The sequence below is a fragment of the Paramormyrops kingsleyae genome, chromosome 13 (assembly GCF_048594095.1).
Source record: "Paramormyrops kingsleyae isolate MSU_618 chromosome 13, PKINGS_0.4, whole genome shotgun sequence".
In the NCBI taxonomy this organism is placed as follows: Eukaryota; Metazoa; Chordata; class Actinopteri; order Osteoglossiformes; family Mormyridae; genus Paramormyrops; species Paramormyrops kingsleyae.
This window is the reverse complement of record NC_132809.1, coordinates 31,067,988-31,094,271: the sequence shown is the minus strand read 5'-3', so window position 1 is coordinate 31,094,271 and position 26,284 is coordinate 31,067,988. Positions and strand designations below refer to the sequence as shown.

Here is a 26,284-nt window from a genome sequence, read left to right as displayed (position 1 = left end):
TACATAACACATCATACACCACTCATCATACATCGTCCGTCATACGCAGCCTCTCATATACCAATCATCATACACCGTCTGTCATGCAGTCTGTCATACACCACTCATCATACACCATCTGTCATGCAGTCTGTCATACACCACTCATCATACACCATCTGTCATGCAGTCTGTCATACACCACTCATCATACACCATCTGTCATGCAGTCTGTCATACACCACGCATCATACATAACACATCATACACCACTCATCATACACCGTCCGTCATACGCAGCCTCTCATATACCAATCATCATACACCACATATCATACATCACTCATCATATACCACTCATGATACAGTCCCCATCATACATGTTAAACACTTTATCTCTGGTTCAGCCCATGAGGAGTCTCTATTTAGATTTTTGTTCCTGATTCGTGGCGCTCGCCTCTTGTTTTGCTCATATCCGTTCGGCTGGACAAGATAAACTGCCCCAGCACAGACGTCAGAGACGCTCTGACTGCTTTTCATGGACGACGAGTGAAAACAAAAGCACCACAAAAAGAAAGCAGCCAGATAGGTCAGCAGAAAGTGTCTGGAATGTTCTGTCCTGTACATAAATACATACGTCCTGCTGTCAGGCCATACTGTGCCATATCGTGCCATCTCATGCCATATATGAACATACCATGACATATCAAACCATACCGGGCCATACTATTCCATACCATGTCATATCGAGCCAAACTGTGAAGGTCCTGTCACCATGCCAGGCGTGACACCATGTGACACAACACAGAGGCCTTTTCTAAGGACCACAGTCAGCTTTCAGCCAGACATCCATGATTCAGCAAAATGACCCGTTTAGCACTGGGCAATTCAACAAAATGTCCTCTTTGGGCCAGTGTTTTTCGTTAAATAAAGCTGATTTTGTTGCTGGCTGCTGTCCGTGACGTTACGCTCCTCTGTAGCCAGCAAATGAAAAACCCACATTGAGGTACAGCCAGGGATTGGTGTAGCAGGGCTACTTTTAATTTAGGTAATGCATCTAAATGTAGCTCATGTTTATGCATGACTTTGTATTAAGATACTTTTTATCTGACAGTATTTGGACATTATGATGTGGGGTTTGTGCTACAGTAGAAGCGGAATGGTAAGTAGGGTAGCCCTGTTCTGGTCCCACTCTTCCTGTGAATAAATCACCATATTATAACCAGCATCCTGGCCTACTTCCTGAAAGTGGTAGAAAAAACAAATAAATGCATCCTTTCCCCGTTCTTGCTTTGGTTCGATTTTGTTCAGCATGGTGATGGAATCGTGCGGCCCCTTCTGTTTCGCGGTAAAGCCGCTCGTTTGCAAACGTAACCTCTTTGCTAATTTTGCACGTGTGACAGAGCTGCAGGCTTGAGCATGCCGCTGCATCCCTGAGGAAGGTCTCCGCTTTTGTCTGCGTTTCTCCTGATATCTGCAGACAACAGGCCGAGATGAGATTTCCCGATGAAGGGAGGTAGGGAAGAAACTGCAGGGAGATCGGGGGGGGGGGGGGTGTGGTGTCTCTGCGGCCCAGGGATGCTCTGGGGTTCTGGGCAGGGGACAGACCAACAGTCACTGTCTAGCTTTAGGACATTCTGCCGTGGCCCTCTCCAAGGTGACCTAAAACACACTGTTCCACAGGTTTGGAGCCATTGGGTTCTTCCTGTGTTTTAGAAATGGCAAAGAGCCACTTTGAAAGTTCTGGTAAAGATGGCTGCTCTCCGGAACGAAACCAACTAAGCTGAGGAATGAACACTTCTGCCTTCCTGAAGCATATTTGTATTCATATGAGATGTGATTTACATTTATGCTGTCTATGATTGATGTGATGTATTAACGAAACACATTTAAACAGGGTGCAGGCTCCCTTCGGAATTTACAATTCATATGACTCTGTTTGAGTCCGGTTGTTATATTAAATTCTTCCCCTCAGGTGAGCCACCCTGACCCAGTGAGAGGTGTCATCCTGCAGCTGAGCCGGGCTGTGGGACGGTAACGGGGCGACCCGAGCAGACTCCGAACGGCCTGCGTTTGAGGGGGGCGGCGCTGCAGAGGTCGGCTCTACAGCGGCGCTCCCCGATGCCTCAGGTCCACTGGGGGGGGGGGTGAGCCAGTCTGCGAGGCGCGCGGCTCATTGAGGGAGCTGTTTACCTGCGGCAGACGCCGGGTGGGTTTCGCACGAGCAGCAGGAGGGTCTGTACAGCAGTTCGGAGGCGACAGTCATGGTGTCCCAATGCTTGCCGGCCATCGGAGCTCTGATTGGTCGGCTGAAGTACGAATGTTTTTCTTCTGCTGCTGTGTGCTCAGTGGCCTGTTTAATCGCACTGTTACGCACGTTCGTCACACGCTGTGTTAAGATAGCAGCACCCCCGCCCTCCCTGGGATCACACGCAGCTGCCATTTTCATTCCTGCGTGGGGAGGCACGGCTTTTGGTTAGCAGGTGGCTAAACAAGCACGCTAATTGAAGCGTTGGCGAGGAGCATCATTAAGGCACTTAACGAGCGATGACATCAGCATAGCCGGCATGCGGTCTGGCGTGGGGTGAAGCGGTTTCGCTGAGGCTTTGCCAGAACTTGCGATTAGGGGACTCTGGGAAATGTGACAGGGGTGTTGGCTGGTGAATGTTTGTGGGGGGGCGCTGGCGCAGAAGCAGGCGAGTCAGATCTGCACGGTTTTTGAAGGATGACAGAGGCTTCTATGCCTTCTATCTCCCCCGCTCGCTCTGCACGCCAGACGATGTGTCCTCTGCTGTCCGTCACGCCGCTGAACTATGGGCCCTGAGCATTGTGGGTAACTTCATGATGACCATGCCCAAGAGATACAGGAAGATAGGGGTCTCAGCCAATCAGAGGAAGGGAATGAGGCCTGTATGCGCGCTGTCTTTCCCCGTCTTGTTCTTTGTTCGTTATAAGCCCGTAATGATAGCTGGGCCGGTACAGTCTGGCTGACTTGTCAACAACAGACCTGTGTGACAGGCTGGGTGGGGCAGGGAGACTCTATTGTCAATGCTTACATTTAAACAAAGTCACGCGAACGATGTTCTGCCTCGTTACCACAGTAGGTAGTGTGTCTCATTCTGGGAGTGGTGTGCTGCTTGGTGATACAGCATGATGGCCTGTAATCGCAAGGTCGCGTGTTTGAATCCTCTGGTCAGCAGAGTAATTTCACAGTGGGGCCCCTTAACCCCAGCGGCTCCCGGGACTGACTGACCCAGTGTTATGTTATTTTGGATAATAGCATCTGCTAACTAAATAAAACATAAGTCAATATGCGTACACAGAAGCAGCAGGTGCATATGGCAGCTTGCCATGTGTTTATATGTATCATTGGATTTGGGAACAGAATAGTGTGTAAACTGTATGTCCAGTTTGTTGTGACTTTTTGGTTAATGAAGTACCTTGTGGATTCCAAGCCTCATATTTTATTCCTCTGTCTGTCATCTTTAGCCAATTGCAACCTCTAGTACAGGAGAAGGTTGTAACCAGTGTGCGAAATACCCGTCAATATTTGGGGGGGGGGGGGGGGCCCATCTCCCTATTGTTGCACGATACCGATGTTGAGACCCCCTTAAAATTTTGCTTTTGAGGCTTTCAGGGGGTCTCATGGGTTAATCGAGGGTTTCGAACTCAGACTCCCTGTATTTCACACACTGGTTATAATTTGTGTGTTCTTCTTCTGGGATTTGAACCCACAACTCCTGCATTTTAACATAGTGCTCTACCTGTTGAGCTACAGGAGTCTTAATGGGTCTGGCTGGTCTCACCATCTCCACGAAAGAAAAGAGGCTTTGGAACCCGCAGCTGATGGAAGTAAGGGGCGCTGTAGTAACTAGCTGTAGTAACTAGCCCTCCACTGTTCTGGCATCCCCTCCAGGCCCTGCGAGTTGCTTAATTCCTTGAACCCCTTGAAGCCTTGTTTCTCCCATCAGCTCTCCAATTTTAACGTCTTGATGATAGGGGCAAGTAGCTCAGGAAAACAGATTTTGTCTTTATGCACTTTCAGTGGGGGTCTCTAGGTTTGAGCCAGTGTGTGTGTGTGTGTGTGTGTGTGTGTTTGTGTGTGTGTGTGTGTGTGTGTGTGTGTGTGTGTGTGTGTGTGTGTGTGTGCAGATCCGGTTTATATTACATTTTGCGGCCCAAATGTCCCCCACAATGCACTAAAAACCTGTTTTTTGATGTTGTGGGGACCATTTTACCATTTTTCAGGTCCCCACAAAGATCCGTGAATGTAATCAAAAAACTAAAAATGCAAATGTCCTATTTTATTTGGTTACTTATGGTTTGGATAAGGTTAAGGCTGGGTAGGGGTTAAAGTCTTCATGTTGGGATTAGAATTTTCCCCATAGAAATCAATGGAGAGTCCCCACAAAGATGTAATTACAGACCTGTGTGTGTGTGTGTGTGTGTGTGTGTGTGTGGGACAGTACAGAACTTATATAAGGGAAAAACCTGCGTACATTCATCATCCTCAGGCATTATATATATATGTGGCAGCCTAAAGGGCCACAATCATGCGCATTCACACAAACAGCAGCTCTGATTGGCCGCGGGCCGCTGTGATCGTGGCTCGAGCGTGTCGGGGACTTGGGCAGTTTGTGCTGTTTGGAGTGATTTGAGTGTTTGACGGCCATGGAGAGGCAGCAATGTGCCTCGTCCATAAGTTCACAGTTCACCGTTCATGTTGGCATTATACTCCTAATTTGCGGAAAATGTCTTCCAGTCCGTTCCTATGTTACAGCCTCCATGTTGAGCCGATTAACCGGCACTTTCTCTGTGATGATGGTGCCCAGCAGAATGCAGGAAGTCGGCAGGGGATCGACTGGGACCATCAGCTGGTCCTTACGTCACGGTGACGATTCCTGCTGCTGCGGGTGGGTCGTCTTGGTGGGAGTCTGCCGCACTGTCAGCTCTTCTCTTTCCCTGCGATGGACGACCTTGGTGGTCCTGATAAGCCCAGGTGATCTTCTGGTGCCCCCAAGTCCAGTTTGATGGCTGATGGATATAGGGGTGCAGTACGCGTGCCGTTGGGGCTCTGTGCCACCCACCTTGCAGCCTCCATCCCTGGCAGGTCATTTTTAAGCCTCCCCCCCCCTCCACACGAGGGTGGTCCGTTTTTCTGTGGGAGAATCACTAATGACCTGATGTGAAATAGCTCTCAGATTGCTGTGGGGTCCCAGGCGTTCCCAGTACTCCTATCTGATCGGCAGACTCCGGAAGCTGAGCCGCCAGTGCCCTTCGGAAACCCCGGCGGTCCCACGCTCACATTCGAGCCCCGCCTACACCGTTGGCTCCGGATGGAGAACGCCAAGCCCGACGTTCCGTGTCAGGTGATTACGTTATACTAGCATAATGGCTTCCGTCTGTCGACTCGGCCCAGCAAGGAACCTGAGCTGTTATTATTGTGATTGTTATTTTTGGTGTGACATTGAGGTCTTATTTTCCAATTAACCTACTCTACTTCTGAGCAGCTCTCTCAAACTCGAACTCCGTGATGGTCCTTCGGGGAAACCGCGTTCCAGTTCTGGTTGTGCGCTCACTGCTCGGCGCACAATCGGCGACCCTGATCCGAGGTGTCGTGCATGTCTCCGTGTGCTTGGCTGCTCTGCTGCAGGAGGCCAACAGAGGGTGATCTGGAGAAGTTCACTTCCCTCTGCTAAATGGATGTTCTCATTGGGAGTTTGCAATTATTACCTACTGCACAAGCACATAAATAATAGTAATAGGAGAAATTAGGCTATGACACTGGCAGTGGGCAGGATTTCCACACACTGCCAATCACTGCTTGGTTTTACCCAACAGGAGCCAAGAGAGTAACTGCTGAGAAGCAGATTACACCCAGCATTTAAAGTAACATTTATATAAACATTACTTTCCCCATAAAGGTATAAAATATCAGGAACAGAGAGCAACAAACAGCCCATGATTTTAGCTGACAGTTAAACACTCAGCAGCTGATGCTTTTGGCCGGCTGTCAGAGGGTGGGAGACTCTAAACTGGCAATAGGGAGTGCACTGGCTCTTATATTTGACTTCAGGAACTCCAAGGTGTCCTACATTGCCATGTGACCTCAGAGTCACCCCCCCCCCCCCACACACACACACCCTTTCCTTAACTCCCGCTCTGGTCTGTACGCTTTCCTTATCTGTTTACTCATTCTTATATTGCACTGTTTGTCCTGCACATTCTTGTGTTGTCTCGCACCGCCGTCTGTCCTGTGCCCTGTAGCCCTACTCCGCAACTATAACAAAAGAATGTCACCGTGTTCCTTCTGAACACGTAACAAAAAAACCTGAAACTTGAAACTACACTAAACACTGTCCCTTCCCTTCTCTGTTGCCTTGAATGCAGTGTCTGTCCATCGAGTGCCACTGCTGCAGGTTTGTGTTTCAACAGGAGGGACACCAATATTGTGGGAGTTTTGTGTGTTTTTATTAGGGCAGGGGGTTCAGGACTGATTGGGTCCAATGCTGAAACCAAAGCTAGACTCTTGGTACATACCTGACATCCACTCTTTGCAGAATCAGATTATTCCCTGCCTTGTCCGTTTAGCTTCCGCGATGGACTCCCCCAGCCATGAACAGGGTCAGTGGCTACAGAAAATGGATGGATGGGTAGTTTTTTTAATGATTGTTGAGATATTTTCAGCTTATCACTAAGGCAGTGCTGGCAGAGACGTGATGAAGCCCGTCGGCATGGAGAGAACTGAAGCACTTGCATGATTATCATGTGTATACGTTGTAATGACAGGATGAGGATGGAAAAATGCAGAGCGTACTGCTGGGAGCCCCTTATCTAGAGCTGGACTGGACGGGTCAGAGCTGTTGGGTGTGGGTCTCCTTGGTAACTCGGCGGTGCGGGATGAACACGGAGCCCCACAGGAGATTAAACATGCCAGGGCCGGGCTCAAGCCAGGTCTATAAACCCCACCCCCAGCATTTTCATCCCCCCCAGCTCTATGAGTCAGTCACTCCATGTAGACTGTAACTGTGAGAGACAAGCGGGGATTTTAAGATCATGGCCTCGAGGGACGTGTAGCTTTGAATCACCTCTGCCGCTGGAGTCGTGTTTGGCTCCATGACATCACCCTCTGGATGGAAGGCGATGTTGTTACCGTGGCTACCTGATACCCACCTTGTTAACTGACCATAAAAAAATGTCTATGCTCTTAGAACATCTGCTTAGGGGAAGATGATCTTATGTTCTGGGGAAAAAATAAATATTTACTCAGCTCAATAATCCTAAAAAGTTTTAATAAAAAGTATTATTAGAAATATTTGTTTAACTTGCTCTCCAATCTTTACCACAAATGGAAGCACAACATTTTAGATCTTTATCATTTGTTTATGGATTTAATCCTGCTGCAAGTATCGCGTTACGCTAGGTGAACCGTACCATTAGAAAGGAAATGAGTTTTAAATGGTCAGCACTTAAACTGCCGCGGGTTTGTTTTGGATTTGCGGGCAGTGTGTCCCACCTGAGGGCGTCGTCCTGTGGCACGAGCCCCCGTGATTCAGTGTGACACAGGCAGAGGAAGTGATTCTCGTCCTTCCTCAGCCCAGTCACGTGGGACGCTGGAGAGAATCTTAGCTGCTTGTTTCATCTTAGGCTTTAGACTGGTGTTATTTGCTGGATGGGCTTTTTGATAGATATGAAAACTACCGAAATACACAAGGAAATGACAATGACGTCGTCATTCTTCATTTAAACGGCCTTGCTGGAGAGAGAAAGAGAGAGAGAGTTATGAAAATGCATGAAAAATATACACAAAACAGTGAATGTTCTGCCTTCTTGCCATACCTGTCCTGACAGGAACATTGGTGTCATACGACAACATATCCTGCCAGCTGTTCTAACACCTGCCAGATTTTTCTGGAAGCTCTACAAAAGAACAGATTTGACCAGTCAGAAATGGCCAGAAAAGGTTCTCCCAGTAACCTGCTCCCTTTAGCCCCTGGATCTGGCTGTAATGGGTGCCACCTCCCCTCCTGTAGAGGGAGCTGGTTTGGCTTTGTGATGACGTGATGCGGAGAGGTGGTGAGGGATGGTGTGAAGGGGGGAGTCCGTGGAGGCGTGGAGCAAACATCCGTGGGTGCGGTGGGGGGAAATGTGTCCTGACTGCAGGGCTTTAACCCCTCAGGAGAGCAGTGCCCTGCCTGTGACCTTCCCAAGACCACAAACCCGGTTCCTCCCAGGTGGTTCCGGAGGCACACACACACAGCTCTTTCCACTACGTTTCGCTGCGATTAAGTGGGAGAGGGGGTACTTTGGCAGGAAACGGGGGGGCTGCGGCTCGCGGGAACTGGGCCAGCTGGGTCACTGCGTCCGTTCCTGAAACCCAAATAGTGGGAGTGACTTGCACTGCACAGGAGGAGCAGAACACTCGCCCAGGGCTTAAGGAGCTGCCTGCGCAGATGCTCCGCTCCGGGCTGCCCTGGGTGCGAGCAGCCCCCGCCCTGGGCCTAAGGAGCTGCCTGCGCAGATGCTCCGCTCCGGGCTGCCCTGGGTGCGAGCAGTCCTCGTCCAGGGCCTAAGGAGCTGCCTGCGCAGAGGCTCCGCTCCGGGCTGCCCTGGGTGCGAGCAGCCCTCGCCCAGGGCCTAAGGAGCTGCCTGCGCAGACGATCCGCTCCGGGCTGCCCTGGGTGTGAGCAGCCCTCGTCCAGGGCCTAAGGAGCTGCCTGCGCAGACGCTCCGCTCCGGGCTGCCCTGGGTGCGAGCAGCCCTCGCCCAGGGCCTAAGGAGCTGCCTGCGCAGACGCTCCGCTCCAGAGACTTGGCCTAAGTGGAGCAGATGGCTGTCGTGTGTATATATTATGATTTGTTGGGGTAAAGTTAGCTGGGGAAAGCCAGGCAACTTGCAGTGACCCAGATTTAACCATCAACTCTCCCATTTCCAGAGTCGTGATTTGCCCCCCCCCCCCCCGCCATTTACCGCTGAACCATGCCTGCTCTTATTGTTACAGCATTTTGCCCCGCCCCCATCCTAATCCCATCCCATGCTGTGAAGCACGCAGCCTGTGTCTGATGGGAGGGGAGGTGGTTTTAGGTTATGGTATCTCTGATCAAAGACCTCTAGCCACTGGTTGGATCCACTAATGCAGAGCAGAGCCCCCTAGCTGCATGCACTGTTGCGGGGCAATGAGGGCGGTGTGTCTGCAGTGATGCATGCACCTGTAGCACACCCCCCCCCACCCCCCCCACCCCCCCCGTCTGCCTCACTCTGTTTCATCCACCTGTACATCTGCTTGCAGCGTGAAGGAGGCCTTCATACTTCATCTTTCACACATTCACCCAACAGTTTTTTTTTTTTAACGACACAATTTAAGTACCTCGCCCAAGGCTGCACAGCCAGGGATGCCAACCAGCCCATCTGTCCCATAATAGCCACACAATCTTTGTGTAAATACAATGCTCTCGCAGTGTGGATTTAGAGTTTAGATTCTCTGCCCGAGCCCGAGCCCAGACCCGACCCGACCCGACCCGACCCGTGGGCCGGGTCGGGCCGATATTTCCTGCCACTATCTTCGGGCCGGGCCGGGCCGGGCCGGGCTGGGCCGGGCTGGGCGGGGCCATGATCAAGCATTTGTGTGTGTTTTTTTTTTTTTTAAATCATTACTTAATTAGCCTAATTGGGTGGAGAGCTATGCCATAATTATAAATGTAGCTCCCTCCCGTAAGACACGAGCACAAGAGTCCTTTGCATTTAACTGAGCCGACGGTTTATTCGAAAGACAGTGGCTTCGTTATTATCACCATCATGGCAGACGTGAGAACTAAATACAGATACGGAAACACAAAATCAAGCACATTTACTTACAATATTAGCTAACAAACATTGAAATTCAAATGAAATATAAACATAAATAACAATAAAGACAGCTTAGAGAATTCATATACAGTTAACACGAACCTCAGTTAGCATTTACATTTACATGGCTAAATACAACAAACTTAACTAAAACTTAATTAACACATACCTCGTTGGCTGCTTACGGAAGGATTTAACCTTTTTCTTAACCCTTTACTTAAAGTTCGATGCCGAGCACACAAACTGGTTCCAGCAGCAAGCGAACTGGATAAGTGAAAACGTGCTTTTCTTCTAAACGTGTCTCAAAAATCCATTCTGAATAAACAAACAATGCAGTTTACATGCTTCGTCCTTGTTGCATTTTTCATTAAGATAAATCTAAACTAATTTCTGTAGTTCAAACAACTTAGAATTGTAGTTGAGAACGTCTGTTACAACGGCTCACGTATTAAAAAATAGTCGGGTTTAAATCGGGCTCGGGCTCATAATTACAGTTAATGTGTCGGACCGGGTCGGGCTCGGACACAAGGTGCACGGGCTCGGGTAGGGTCGGGTTTAATTTTTTGGGCCCGATCTAAGCTCTATGTGGATTAGACGCTAACGACAGCAGCGACCCCTGGCGCTCGGGTAATGCTGCATAGCCTGTAGCCTCATGCAGGGTCGCGGTCAGCAGCTCAGTGCTGTTTGACTTGCTCATGGGAGTTTTACTTGCGCAAAAATGTTCTCAGGGCAGAATGGAAAATGATTGGTTCAGAGAGATAACCAATCTGATTGTAGAGGAGGTGGGTCCAAACAAATAGAGGAGCCAGGACCAAGATATCTGATTAGTTGGTCCAACCTCCTTTAGTTGCTTGGACTCACCTCCTCTACAATCTGATTGGTTATCTCTCTGAACCAATCATTTTACATTCTGTCTTCAGTAGAACTCCCACGAGCTTTTGACTTTACTCTCACGATAGTCTTTGCTCCTTTGTGGATTCATATTTTCCATAATATGGGGGGGTCCAGTGGCTCATCAGTTGACTCCGTTGCAGGGTCATGGGTTCGAGTCCTTGCCCAGCTGTGCATGTGCCGAACCTGTCCTGCCTCAGTGTGCTGTTCCCGCTTCCTGCCGCCCTGCAGGGACGCCTGCTTCCTCCTTTACACGCCTCTGGATGTGGTTCTGTCTGGTGGCTTCCTGACCGCAGCCAGCTGGGTCACGTGATGCCCTTTCCCCCATCTGAGATCTTGCTGGTGCTTTGGGCCCCTTCTCTCGCCGTGGGTCTCTGGCCCTCGGAAAGGGCCGGTCTGGGTTCACTGGCGATGTGAAGCCTCTGTTTGGAACAGAGCCCAATTCCCCAGGCGGGGACTTCTGTGTTCTCAACCTCTCTCACCTTTTCTCTACGACTCGTTCCACAAAGGGGGGGGAGGCCTCTTCAATTGGCTCTCGTCCGCAGGAAGAGTAGGGCTCACCGTCCTTGTGGCTCTGAAAGACGCTAATGGCCTAATAACAGATCAGCTCTGATTGCCTCTGGTGTTTGTTAGCTCTAATTGTGTTTTTGTAGTAATGTGTGAGGCAGGGGGCAGAGGGTGTGTGTCTGAGAGAGAGAGAGAATGAGTCCCATTCTCAGTGACTGTTAATGATGTGAGAAGACTGAACTGATGGGGGGGGGGGGGGCTGGGTTTAAAGGTGGGGGCTGTGCTGGCTCAGACTCTGGATAGCGTACAACAGCATAGTGTCTGCAGTGCCTGGGGGGGGGGGGGGGTGCTGTTATGGGGGCACATTCCCCGCTTTGCCGATGAGGTGTCAGATTTCACAGCCTCAATCGCCGTAGCACTCCACTGGGAACTTTGTACTTAAGGAGGGTAATTAATTTTACCCCAGAGGGGTCAGCGGTGTGGTTGGGGGGGGGGGGTGGTTGAGGGCGGCTGGCTTCACGCCACCACACGGAGCAGGCGGGGTAGGAGGCAGTTAGGCCTCACTGCACCAGGGTCCAGCAGTGAAGAGATACAGTGAGCTCTACTTATTAATGCGTTTCCCTTAAACAGCTTTACCGAGATGCATCTCTTAGAGGCCAACATCACCCTCGTGCACGGCCAGGCAGACCCACCGTTACCTTTCCAGCATCTGAAGAACATCAGCGGGCTGACATTTATATGTCGCTGACACATCGTGCAAATGAGCACAAGAATAAATAAAAGCCAGTGATGCGGAGGGTGAGATGTAACATGGGGAGTACGGGTGCCAGGATGTCAGTATTAATCACCATGCTGTGAGTATAGAGCGCTCACGTTTCCTCGTGTTACCACTTCAGCTCACTTTCAGTGACGTCTCGCCGTATTCGGTTACGTGTGCATGTGACGTGTCGTGCGAAAAATCCTATTTCAGGGGCGGCCAGTGACTGTTCGCTTGTTAGACTGGCTGCTGTTATGCTTCTGATTCGTCGCATGGGCCGTCGATACGGATGTGACTGAGGCGAATTCGCCCCACCTGCAGTGTGCGCGTGCGTGTGCGTCCGTGCGTGCGTGTGTGCATGCGCGTGTGCGCGTGCGTGTGTTTGTGGCCTGCTGCTGGGTTTGACCCTTGATCTGCATTGCTGTGAAGTGAATCAGACTCGGCCACCTTGACGGGGTCTGGCAAGCAGGAAGTCGCCTTCCTGCTAGCATGGAGTGTGTGTGTGTGGGGGGGGGGTCGCATTCCTGCATTCCTAACAGTGGGGGAGGAAGTTGTGTGTGAGAGCGCGTCTGTATGTGCATAGATACAGAGCAAATTGGAGGCAGATTGCTCAATATAAAGCTGTAGTAATCAATCAAAACACAAAGCTATTTTCTCAGTAAAGCACCGTGCTAGTCAGTAAATACCGTAGAGGTTTTCGATCAGTATAGTACAGTGTTAGTCAGTAAATACCATAGAGGTTTTCGCTCAGTATAGTACGGTGCTAGTCAGTAAATACCATAGAGAGTTTCATTCAATATAGTACAGTGTTAGTCAGTAAATACCGTAGAGGTTTTTGCTCAGTATAGTACGGTGATAGTCAGTAAATACCATAGAGGTTTTCGCTCAGTATAGTACGGTGCTAGTCAGTAAATACCGTAGAGGTTTTTGCTCAGTATAGTACGGTGATAGTCAGTAAATACCGTAGAGGTTTTCGCTCAGTATAGTACGGTGCTAGTCAGTAAATACCGTAGAGGTTTTTGCTCAGTATAGTACGGTGATAGTCAGTAAATACCGTAGAGGTTTTCGCTCAGTATAGTACGGTGATAGTCAGTAAATACCGTAGAGGTTTTTGCTCAGTATAGTACGGTGATAGTCAGTAAATACCATAGAGGTTTTCGCTCAGTATAGTACGGTGATAGTCAGTAAATACCGTAGAGGTTTTTGCTCAGTATAGTACGATGATAGTCAGTAAATACCGTAGAGGTTTTTGCTCAGTATAGTACGGTGATAGTCAGTAAATATCGTAGAGGTTTTTGCTCAGTATAGTATGGTGCTAGTCAGTAAATACCATAGAGAGTTTCATTCAATATAGTACAGTGTTAGTCAGTAAATACCATAGATGTTTTCGCTCAGTATAGTACAGTGTTAGTCAGTAAATACCATAGAGGTTTTTGCTCAGTATAGTACGGTGATAGTCAGTAAATACCATAGAGGTTTTTGCTCAGTATCATATGGTGCTAGTCAGTAAATACCATAGAGAGTTTCATTCAATATAGTACAGTGTTAGTCAGTAAATACCATAGATGTTTTTGCTCAGTATAGTACAGTGTTAGTCAGTAAGTACCGTAGAGGTTTTTGCTCAGTATAGTACGGTGATAGTCAGTAAATACCGTAGAGGTTTTTGCTCAGTATAGTACGGTGCTAGTCAGTAAATACCATAGAGGTTTTTGCTCAGTATAGTATGGTGCTAGTCAGTAAATACCATAGAGGTTTTTGCTCAGTATAGTATGGTGCTAGTCAGTAAATACCATAGAGGTTTTCTCTTAGTATAGTACGGATCTAGTCAGTCAGTACCATAGAAGTGCTAAAAACTTAACACTATAAAGATATTCAAAGGCACAGTGATGTAACACTGTAATATATTATCTTCTACACGCATACATCACTTCAGACAAAAGCGTCTGCTAAATAAATAAATGTAAATAAATGCAAATGTAGTCAGTAAATGTCATGGAGGTTTTCAATCACTACAGCGTTGTGTGAGTGAGTCACTTAACACCATGGAGATATTCGCAGACACAGTGATGTGATGCTGTCCGTGTGACGCTAGCTGTTTATTTTGCAGTGTGGCAGAGCCGGCAGACGCCAGAGCTGTCGGTTTCACTTCAATTTCTCAGGAATAGAACTGGAGAAATCTGTCTGTTAGGGTTGGGAGCGATAGTGAGAAATGATAAGATTATAATTAACGGGGGCAGAATTTTCTTGCTTTTCCTGCGTTTGTGTGGATAAGAATCCTCTGTGTCTCTGGGTCGTTGCTGTGTGGAAACGCGCTGTCTGGGAATGAGGTTTTATTCCTGGGGGCTCACTTACCCAGCATTCCATCTGTTTACACTGGAAGCTCACCCTCCCCCCGGTTTCCCAGGGATGTGGATAATTTCGTGAACTTCTTGCCAAATTATAGTGAAGCTGTTTTAAAACAGCGCAATGGGGAGGAGTAGGTGCTCAATCATGTAAACCACAATTTGTGAGGAAGAGGATTGTTAGTCATTTGAAAAATGCACTTTATAAATTAACAGAGTAACAGACTTTGTGTTAACAGTTTCAACAAATGAAAGCTCTATCTCTATCAGCTATTAAATTACCGTGGCTTTTTTTAGTCTCAAATCTGTATGAGGTTATATTTTATGTGTTTTGCTGAATAGTTGGAATGTGACATTTATAACTGTGATAAAAAAATTGCTGTGAAAATCCAAGTATCAAAAAGCACTACTTTGCACCTACTGTTACTGAGGATCTGTTACATTATTTTGGTACCTGCGTAGAGTGGAGAATCTTAAAAGCTAATATCTCATTTGGATGAATGTAGGAATAATTAGGTTGAGTTTGTGCATGTGCTGTACTTGTGCTGTACCTGTGCCATGTCTGTGCTGTACCTATGCCATGTCTGTGCTGTACCTGTGCCATGTCTGTGCTGTACCTATGCCATGTCTGTGCTGTACCTGTGCCATGTCTGTGCTGTACCTGTGCCATGCCTATGCTGTACCTATGCCATGTCTGTGCTGTACCTGTGCCATGTCTGTGCTGTACCTATGCCATGCCTATGCTGTGCCTGTGCTTTACCTGTGCCATGTCTGTGCCATGCCTATGCTGTACCTGTGCTGTACCTGTGCCATGTCTGTGCCATGCCTATGCTATACCTGTGCCATGTCTGTGCTGTGCCTGTGCTGTACCCCTGCTGTGCCTGTGTTGTACCTGTGTTGTCCTGCATTTCTGTTTTTTAGTATACGATGATGTGCCACGTCATACACAGTCCATCCCAGGCTTTGCGAGTGCCAGCTCAGAGAGCCGGATGTCCTCGCACAAGGACGTACATTGTTACCCAGGGCGGGGGGTTGTGTGCGCTTGGAGATTCCCGAGTGACATCACCAGAGGGCAGCGTGGGTGACCTCCGGCGTCTCTTCACAGGAAGTTGTTTTAACATTCCCGAAATGCTCTGGTGCTGCCTCAGCCTTCTGAGGTTATTTGTTGAAAGGGCTGAAATGACAGCATGAAGCTCACCTTCTCTCCAGTTTGGTGCTGCCACTCCATACGGGCTCGTGACAGTGAGGAGGACAGTCCATACAGAGACAGACGCTCCACACCATCCCATATCGCACTTCATTTTGTTATCATGCAGGTTGACTTTCTTTGATTGTTCTTAGATCTCCCGTGAGAACACAGCCCCAGATGTTCCCTGAATGTTTGTGTGGGTGCTTTTCCAGGGTGGAATGGTGGCTCACAGGACTCACACGATGTCGGCCAGGGCGTGACCGTGTTTGGGTGCACTCGCATCTTCCAAAAATAGATTGGTGTGTTTACCTAAGATTTGTATATAGTACCTTCCTCAAAGAACCAGACTTACAGCAGGTTATAAGTCCAGATTGTCCCCCTCCTGTTGTTCTTGTGGTTATTTCTGCCATATTAATACAGCAAGGGAAGCGTTGTGGTTACAGTGCATTCTAGGATGTCAGCAAACTGCCGGGCGCTGGCTACATGTGAAAAACGTGGCGTGTTTCTCTAATCGCGAAGCCGTAGCCCCGAGGACACAAATTGTCGCGTCAAACGGAGATCCCTCGCTCCCCGTGCGAAACCCTCGCAAGGCTTTGGCGTTGGGGTGCCACGGAAGCAGAGGAAATCAGAATGCAGGCCTTGGTTTGAAAGGAACTAATTATTCCCATATTTTGATATCTTCATATTCTCAAGAGCCTTTTTGTGCTGGGGGCCCGATTGCCTGATGAATGGCCCATACTTATGAGAGACGGGGGGGGACACTGTTTTCAGCAGCCTGTCCTGCGTAGTTGGGACAGAGGTCGAGTGTGCGGGTGGGTGGGGGCGTGGGCGGCGGCGGGAGTGGGTCGGCTGGTCGTGCCAGGGGCGAGAGGTGGCCGTGAGCGGGTCAGTGTGAAGAGGGGCCGGCAGACACGGGGGTTCAGGCCGCGTGTAGGTGTGAGGAATGTGCAGGCAGCCTGATCCAGTAGGTCCAGCACAATGGACTCAGTGTTCTGGACGAACTGTGTCCCCCTCTGGTTCTTGGGGCCATTGTTCCCCCCTCCAGACAAGGGCACCCTCATGAGTGCCAGTGGTTAGCAGCAAGAAGAGCGTCGTCTTTGTGCGAGAGTGTGCGCAGTGCCAATTACGTCAGCAGGACCTGGGGATTGGTCACCAGCATACAGGTTGGCCATAGTGAGCAAGCAGGGGCTTGATGTCGATTAGTCAGTTCCTGAACGTCAACCAGGATTGGAAATGCGGGTGGTATGGGAATGGCTGTGGGTCAGGGTAGGTCTCAGCGGCAGGTGATGAGGCTCTGGAGGACCTACCCTGAGGTTCTGGAGGACCTACCCCGAGGCTCTGGAGGACCTACCCCGAGGCTCTGGAGGACCTACCCTGAGGCTCTGAAGGGTCGCTGTCATGTGAAGAGTGACATGTTGGCATAGATTTGTGTGACTGTACCCATTTGGGGACGTGCCCACGGTCCATGATTCAGAATCCAGGAACCCTTTGGAGATATAAAGGCAGTTTATCCAGCTCCCCCATACACTTCTGTAAGAAGAGTCGGGTCTCCAACCCAGTGTTTAACTGGGATCTCTCTAATGCTGCTTGGCTGAACCCCAGCTCTACCTGAGAGAAAGCGGGGTGCTTTGTTCGGGGACACCTTGTGGGGAAGGGTGTGTATGCACCAGGGTGCACGCTTTGATGTGATGTCATCTCTGCTACTTGATGGATTGTGTCTGGTGCTCACTGCCTGCTCACTGCCTGCTCACTGCCTGCTCACTGACGCCCAGCCGGTTCTGGTCTATGCCACATAACAGCCTGCGGCGAGTGACCTCAGATAGTGGCATCACTAAGTGGATGTGGCATTGGAGATGTACCCAGATGCCTGTGACCTGGTCAGACTCTGACTGACAAACTCATTGATTCGTACCCTTACGTTGGGTGCTTCGCTTCACTTACGCCGACGTTACATAACCTGTAACAGAAATACATTTGCTTTCGGGTGGTTTTGATGGTCTGTTACCTGCTTAGAGTGGGTGGGGAGAGAAGACAGCGCAGCCTCTCCAAGCAGACTCACAGAAGGCCAGGTGCATGAAACCAATCGACCAAGTGAGCGACCACACTGACCATCCAGCCGACCTGAGAGCTCGCTGTGCTAACAGCACATTGCAGATACAGATACCCTATAACAGCTTCCGCTGAGGCTGCAATTCCAGGACTTTCGGCCTCCTGTCATATCGCTGCCACAGTCCAAAGTCCAAATGTGCTCAGTCTGGTGCCGCTGACCCAGATTTACGCGGGACGCCTGTCTCAGCTTAACTTCCCAGTCCCATAGTTTAACCTTAACGCAGAGTTTGTAGGGTTGGCCAGTGACAAGTGGATTTGCCACTAATTATGGGATGGGTAGCTTTTGTTCAAATCCTGTTTTGCTAAAAATCCATGTGTCACATTTCATTTTTCAGTTTCAGTTTTTTCTGAATGCATGTGCATATATTACTGATAACATTTCCGTATCTTTGTGACTAGAATCTAGAAGTGCACAAGCTTGTTTTAATATAAGGAGGACTACATTGGAAAGTCTATATCAACGAGGGTAATTACTTTGAAAAGCTTTAAATGACTTTAATTACTTTAAGGTATGTAGACTAGAAGAAAGAAAAATTGGTTGCGGAACTGGTGGTGATATCATTGCTTTAGAAGTATATTTGCTTTTTAAAGTATCATTGCTTTAGAAGTATATTTATACCTACAAATGAAGCAACTAACTAACAGGGGAAGAAAAAAGTGAAAAGAGGGAACCCAGTGAACAGCGATTCATCTCCCAGCTTCAGATTCCCTGTAGAAACGGCCTCCGAGTTTCTTACAAACTGGGCAGGCATTGGATAAGCCTCATTAGCATAAGAAGGAGGGCCTTGTCCAATCAGAGGCCAGGAGAGACATGTTGGGATTGAGCAGGCACTGAGAAGTGTAAGATTACCACGCATTCCTCCCACCCCTTGGTCAGGAGGGAAGAGAGCAGGAAAGAGGCGGGCGCGAGGTTCAGAGCGTCAGAGTCACAGCGGTGAGCGTCGGCAGAGAGAGGGAACTGGGATACTCTGTTCTTGCCCGGCTAGATAATGCTCCTGGAGAATATGCATTAAGGTCTGTCAGGGCTGCTTGTTTGGAGCTCCGGCGGAGCTTTAATTCCTGGTGGTCACACGAAGGACTACTCCACAGAGTCGTGACCCCCCCAACTCTTATCTGGAGTCGCACAAACTCAAGAAGGGGGAAAATGAACTATCTGGTGAGTGTCATTTTGTGTGCGTGCCTGTGTGTGTCCCATTCTTACGGTTATATGAATGGACTAAGCAGGGGTCGCTGAATACCCCTGATATAGAGGGAGAGAAAGAGGGATAAGAGGAAAGAGGGGAGGAGGAGAAGCGGTGGGTCCGCGCGGGGGGGTGGATGATGGCTGCTAACTTTTTACCAAACTTTTTTCTGTTTTTTTTTTTTACAAGTCTGGCTGTAGCGTGTGTTTTATTTTGTTCAGTCAAAACGTCCAGCTCATTAAATTTACATGAGGAAGCGAAAGAAGAGGGGAGAAAAAAGAAAAACAAAAGCAGAAAAACACACTGGAGAGACCAGGAAACGCAGCCTCCCGGGGGTCGTATGTCTCTCCTGGACCAAAACTTGGCTGGTCGGCTCTGACGTGAAGCCCCGGGTGCCCAAGGGGCACCGTTAAAAGGCATTATTAACATAGAGGCACCCGGGGCGGGGGGCGCTGAGTCAGGAGAGAGCCATAGCCTTGTAGCCGCGTCAGGGAAGGGAGAGGGAGATGTGGGCCAGTGTGGCGGAAGCTGGCCGCTGACGGCTCGTTGCTTTTGTTCGAAACTGCTGGCACTGCGTTAGCACTGCGCTGAACTCACACACGCATCAGGTATTTGGGGGAACTAGCCGGTTCTGTCCAGACTGCTCCTGTGGGGAGGAATCAGGAGTCATCAGGAATGTCCTGCTATCCCTGGGTGTGTAATGGATAGAAGTCGTGTGGCTGGGACGTGTCTTCCGGAAAGTTCACGATGACCATATACAGTAAATCTCATGTGAAGCATTTGACAAAACGGCTCATCGCTCACATGAGGAAAGGGAGCAGCGAATGATGGGAGCTTGGTGAAATCAAAAGATGCAGGAAGAATGAAAAGTATTATAGTGAAGGTGGGTGTTTGCTGGGTGTAGCTGATGTATTTGTCCTGTACAGGAGAGGCACTTTATGTCCATGTCCTGGTTTAATATTTAATAACCTCAGTTTACTGGGGGTCACCCTATTAACAGACTTAACACTGTCAGTGCCAGGAAGAGGCAGGCTTTGGGGTGGGTTAAGGGGCATTTAGAGGTAAAGACTTAAGAGAACCAAGGTCATCCCATAAATGTCCCGCGCCATGATCCGTCACTAGGTCGTCAAGGTTACTGTGCTGTTAAGGGGAGTTGTGTATTTGCATAACATGTTCCTTTTACAGTCTATTTGCACTGATTGTCACAGTTTTTATTGCATTTGTATAGATGGGTGTTTTATTACAGCATCCAACAGATTGTCTCCTTAAAGGTCTACAGCCTTCAAGTCAGCCATTCCTAACCCTAACCCTAACCCCTAAACCTAACCCTAACCCTTAATCACAAAATCCTTTCAGCTGGTGTTGTTTTCTGTCACTTTATTGGACGGAATATGTTTTGTAAGCAGACTTGTAACCCGGTTCCTCAGAAGGTCGCGGGAGTGAGGCCAAGCTCATGGCTCAGATTACCGCAGATGACTGACATGAGTCTTTTAATTCGAGTGTGACCAGGCCTGACGCATAAGTGACTAATGGTATTGTCACGTTGTCTTCTGGGAATCCCCCTTGTTCCAGCCTCCCCACCGACTTTATCATGTAGACCTTTAGCAGGCTGGGATGAAGCCTGGGACTGGCGTGGTGGTGCAGTGGTTAGCACTGTTGCCTCACACCTCTGGGTCTAGGGTTTGCGTCTCTGCCGTGACTCCATGTGTGTGGAGTTTACATGTTCTACCCCTGTCGCTGTGGGGTTTCCTCCACATTCCTCCCACAGTCTAAAAACATACTGAGGTTAATTGGAGTTGCCAAATTGCCCGTAGGTGTTAGTGTGCCCTATTCTGGGTTCTTCCCTGCCTTGTGCCCACATGACCCTGACAAGCGATTACGGAAGATGGATGAATTAAGCTTGTTTTATTGGACTCTTGTTTTAATGAGAGACTGACACGTTCCTTGTGGTGGACAAACATCAGTATCTGTACATTGGTGAGGGAAAAAAAATCGTGAGCAGGACCGGCAAATGTCCAGGAGCGCATGCAGGCGGGGTCGGGGGCTGACCTGCCCTCCGCAGAGCCGAAAGTCCGACCCGCGTCTTTCACAAGTCATTAACGTCACGGAGCTTGCTGGGCAAACAGCGGCCTTGTGCAAACGCTGCCGGCCGGATCGGACAGCACGGCGTCCCCACAATAACCCGCAAAGCAGTGGGCCTCTGTAAATAGACTTTGTGTTTCTCTGTTGTACTTTGCTCGTGGGTAAATTAAGTAGAAGGAGGCGGCGGGGGGGGGGGGGAGAAAATGAACGGAAAATTCATGACGAGAGCCTCGCAAACCAAGGTCAGACCCGCTGGCGAGAATAAACCGATTATCCAGGTAGCGGTTTAATCTCTCTGCGTCGCTGCCGTTCCTGCTCGATCTGCCCTAGGGCAACTGGGCTGCTTAGCCAGGGTCATTAGCGTCGGGAAAAGAAGGAACGTCGACGAATCCCATTTCGCTTATCAGCTTGCGGTGTGAAAGAATGAATGAAAAATAAATAAGGGATGAGAAGCTATTACATGCATGTGCCCCGGGGTCTGGAGTGCCGGCTTCTCCGTCTGCCTCGTGGGAACTTCCTGTCCGCCCGCCGCCTTTGACTGGTACCCGTCATGCTTGTGACGGCCATCTCCCGATCCCAGAGGGTAATCGGCACCATTCCCACCTTACAGTACTCCGGGTTACACCAGGATCCGAACCCTCCTGTGGTCCGGCGCCGGTCGAGTGACCACTGTCGATGACCCGTTCTGTCATCCCTACCCACCATTCATACTGATATTCACATGACTGTTTGTTGTACTTATAATCTTTATTGCTTTATTGTACACTATTTATGAATATGATGATGCATCTTCCCACTTCCTGTATTCGTCCAAATCCAACTGCACCATCTCCTCTCCTTTTTTGTTTTCACTTCACTGCTTCGTCGCTGCTGCTGTGGGACTTTGCGCACAAGTTATTCACTCATTTGTGCTTTTTCCAAGTGTCAAGTGATGTGGTGAATAAAGTGGATTTGATTTGATTTGATTTGCTGGCTCGGATCGCCGCGTCTCGGAAGCTGAGCCTCTCGTACTCACGCTTATGCGCCCGCACGTCTCGCTCGTAACCCTAGCAAAGAGCCGCTATCCATGTCAGTTAGCTTGGGGTCCTCTGCGTCCCGTGTGATGTGCCAAGTGATGCTCCCCCCCCCCCCCCCCCCCAAAATAACACTCTTGATTAGCTGCTTGTGAGAAACCCTGTCAGAGGCCGTCGTGAAGAAAGGAAAGCTCTTGTGTCAGATTTCAGCAACAGCACCAATGTCATGTGACACTGGGGTACAAGGTTTTGCTTTTGCTTTTATGTATTTTACACATATCAAGTGTCAAATCACACAGTAGATGCACAATAGAAAACACTATGAATTATTAATAATACAAATCACTTTAAAACAGGGCAGACCAAAGCCAGGGGATCAAGTACCTTGCAATTAGGGGCTAATTCACTTCTGTTGTCCCTGTTAAACTGTATTACTTTGAGTGATAAATAGGACTCACTTGCACTTGCACTTGCACTTCAGCCTGGGAAGCCTGTGATTGGCTGCACCAATATTATGAACCCCCCAGCATGTTCCAGCCTTGTTAAAAGACATGGACGAGCAGAGGAATTCGGATTGGCTGCACGGTGATTTTTCTGTGCACCATTCAGGTCAGAATGTGCTTTCACATGGATGACAAATTTGACCTCTCTCTGTATTCGGTAACTAGAGGTGGACAGTCCCCACGAGTTACCACTGAGGTACCCTGAGCAAGGTACTGTCCCCAAGCACTGCTCCCCGGGCGCTGAATTAGCTGCCCCCTGCTATGTCACGAAAGTCACATATGGGTCAAATGCAGAGGACACATTTCGTTGTTGCGCACTGTGTGCTGTGGTGTGTTGACAATGACCACTGATCACTAAATTCACTAAATTCACGACCGCATTCTTGGTGATCAGCAGGCCCATGAGGGTGGATTCATCACCACTTGCCACTTCTGGATGGAGTGGTTGAAGATTTCTCACATGACGTTTACGCTTTACGGTGTATCGAGGCCGACCCCAGGGTCTCGCCATGAGTTTGGAGTGATCGGCCGGTCTTTCTCAAACCTGTAGCTAAGAGCCAGTGACCTGAACCACCACGGAATGAGACAGGGGATTCCCCACCCTGTTATTCCTTCCCCAGTCCATTCAAGATTAATCATCACGGCCTAGGGGCACGTGGTAAAGTTTAACTGCCTGTCCTGCCCTAACCCCCACCCTTGCCCGGGGGCACTTGTTTCTTTAGCGAGCTGTTGGTCTGCAGCGCAGTGTGATGGATGGAGTCATTGTAGATAAGGGGCCAAGGTGGCGCCGGGACACCTGGAGTGACAGACAGGAAGAGCTCAGATGAGGGATCTGTGGTTGTCAAGGCAACTGCATCCTCACACCTGTGCCACGCTGCTTTGTCTGTTGGGTGTCGATGAGCACATGGGTAGAGACTGCTGAAGGAGTGGAGAGAATCAGAGTGTGGGGTACAAGGGGTAGGGGTGTCACGGTGTCACAGTGGTTAGCACTGTTATGGGACTGGGGTTCGAGCCCCCACCATGGCTCCGTCTGTGTAGTCCATGTTCTTCCCGTGTGATCGTGGGGTTTCCTCCATTTTCTCTGGTTTCCAACCGCGGTCCAAACACACGCTAAGGTGAATTGGCATTTCCAATTTGCCCAAATTTCCCATAATGTGATTAAAAACCTATAACTTTTTACCTTGTAGGGACAGCTTTTCAGTCCTCACAAGTAGAAACTTAATTTTATAAAAAAAATCTGTGAGTGCAATAAAAAAATGCCAATAGTCTTGTATTTTGTTTGGTTACTTATGGTTTGGGGTTAAGGTCGTCATGTTGGGATTAGGGTTATGCCCATAGAAATGAATGGAGAGTCCCCACAAAGACATAATTACAAACCAAACAAATGTGTGTGTGTGCGTTAGTGTGTGTATGTGTGTGTGTGTGTGTCTGTGTATGTGTGAGTGTCTGTCTGTCTGTGTATGTGTGTGTGTGTGTGTTTGTGTGTGTGTGTGTGTGTGTGTGCGTGTGTCTGTGTGTGTGTCTGTGTCTGTGTATGTGTGTGTCTGTGTCTGTGTATGTGTGTGTGTGTATGTGTGTGTGTGTGTGTGTGTGCCCTGCAGCAGGTTGGGACCCCATCCTGGGTTACTTGGCCAACAATCCTGCACAGGAGAAGCGGGTACAGAAAATGGCTGGCAGGGGGTGGGGGGGGGGGACTGGTGAGTGTCATGTTATTGTGCGGCTTTGAGGATCTTCAGGACAGGACACAGTGCCCTTGATCTTGGGATCACTTGCTTACATGAACTTGTGTTGGCAGCACGACTGATCTCATGTTAAATGTATCATCCTTCAATCGCTCACAGATGGAGACTGGAGATCCTACAGGACTGTCCCAGGTCGCATTGTGAGACCATTAGCAGATCCGTCCAATAGACTGGTCATTAGTGCTGGTCGCTGTGGGAACAGAGCCCAGACGGAGCTCCGTAAGCCTTTCCAGATCCCTGTCCACCGGGCCGGGCGGATCAGCTGTGCCGTCGACACACTCGCGTTCCGGTTTCCCAGAAGCCCCCCGGCTCTTCGGCCCACGCGTTCCGCCAAGCCGCCGGAATGTGTTCCTGAGGTTACGCATTGCGGTGCGGGGCAGGGAGATTCCTGTCCTGCAGCAGACAATATTATCGAGTGTTTAGACAGATTCATTTAGCGTTCCTCACGTCACAGCGGCTGCCGGGGTGTGAACCGGAGTCCGCGACCCATAGTGCTGGTGCTCCCACACGCGGCCGTCTGGCACGAAGCAGGCCTTCAGGAATCTGCAGCAGACCCTGGCGGTGGCCTCAAAGGTGCCGGTGTTAGTTCAGGCCGGGTGCGCGGGTATCGCCATGGCAACATGGGTGTGTGCCAAGCGGCGCTCCCCTGCTTCAGTGTTGCCCGCAGCTGTGTGTTCTTGCCGCCTTTTTCCTTGAGCCGCGGATACCTGGCCATGCCCTGGGGGGGTGCCAGGCCTTCCTGCTGGGGAGGGACGCCAGACGAGAGGGTTTGTCACCATTGAGGGCAGACGGAGCCAGAAGTGACTTTCTGCTGTCAGCACTGGGGTTAGTAACGGCCTTGTTTGGGGAGGGGGGGGGCCTGAGTTCTCCGCATTCCTGAGGGGGGGGTACATGTTTTTGTGTTGTCTAGCTGCCATTCGTCGCAGTGCAAATTGAGTTGTTTTGCGAGACGCGCGGAATGTGCTGTAGCCAGGAAAAGTGTGTAAAAGCTGCAGAATGTGCCAGATCTCGGAGGGGTGGGGAGGGGGGGGGCAATGAGTGTCTCCAGGACAGGTCTGATCCCGCCGGGGGTGGCTGCGGGGGTGCCAGGCAGCCACGCCGCTACTCTCCACTGGTACGCACACGCCTTGATTGCTGCCCCACCATTATAAAGGCATCCCTGTGTTATCTTACGCAAACAGACAGACGGCCGCAGACGGGCGTCAAGATGGCCGGCGGGTCTGGCGTAATCCTCACGCGGCACCAAGGGCCTAGACAGCCCGCAATTGGATTAAAGGCCCGTGATCTGCGGCACGTCTGCAGATTGTGGGAGCTCTTTTGGGGAGGGGGGCCGGCCGTTACCCTGGGCCTGGTCGTCTGCATACTCATCATGTCTCAGTACTTGCCGTTAACCTACAGAAGGCTTGGGTTATGCTGTGTGACACGTCCTGTTAGTTTTGCGCATTATTTCTGATTTTCTCATTAATTGAGGAGGAAATCAAAGGAATGGAGATGCGTGGGACTTTATTAAATGTGACCCGAATGGAGTTTGGGCCGAATCCTGGGCTCCCCGTGAGCTCCTCGCCCCGGATGAGACACTCGCTGTCAGCGTTTGACTTTCACTCTTACAGAGGGTGACTCACTGGGCTGAATTGCAGCAATTTCCCCCGTCGTAACCGGTGTGTTTAATCCCCTTCCCCCGTGCCCTGGAGCTCAGCATTATTCTGGGACGCAAAGCTGGGCCGTATGTGTGTGTGTGTGTGTGTGTGTGTTATTATTGTGGGACCACCCCCCTGGAATGAGCGCAGGAATTCCACTGTGCCCGTGTCACAGGATGAGGTGTGGAGTCACCGAAAGGGGCTTCACCCTCCGAGCTGATAAAGACGTCCAGTGGAGTGGCGGCTGGAAGGCTGGAGCCCCGCAGATGGACGCTCTCGGCCAGCCCGTAACCTTCCTCCCGTCTCACCTTAACGAGGTTCCGTCTCCCGGTCAGCCTCCCCACCCCCCCATCGCGGGCTGGGTCGGGGCCACCATGCAGGGCCCTTTGTTGGTGCCCCTTTTGTGTCCGAGGCCTGGCTAGGTGCTCCCCAGAAGGGAGGGGGCCGTCTGCCTTGAACTAATAAAATCCATTAATGACGGTGGGATGTTTGTTCAGAAAGGGGCA

The 26,284-nt window shown here is 49.9% G+C and overlaps 1 protein-coding gene across 3 annotated transcripts in view; it reads left to right on the top strand.

The window, feature by feature from the left end:
* bcar1 (BCAR1 scaffold protein, Cas family member) overlaps positions 1-26,284 on the top strand; it is a 66,032-nt gene that overhangs the window by 12,133 nt on the left and 27,615 nt on the right. Inside the window, exon 1 of one of the 3 annotated variants that reach the window (XM_072698611.1) lies at positions 18,164-18,776. The exons of 1 other annotated variant lie outside the window; for it this stretch is intronic. In XM_072698611.1, the coding sequence (XP_072554712.1) occupies positions 18,765-18,776 (12 nt within the window). In that variant the 5' untranslated portion in view covers positions 18,164-18,764. Of the gene's footprint in view, positions 1-18,163; positions 18,777-18,936; positions 19,685-26,284 lie in introns of those variants that run through there. One more of the 3 variants, XM_072698610.1, reaches the window with a different exon arrangement.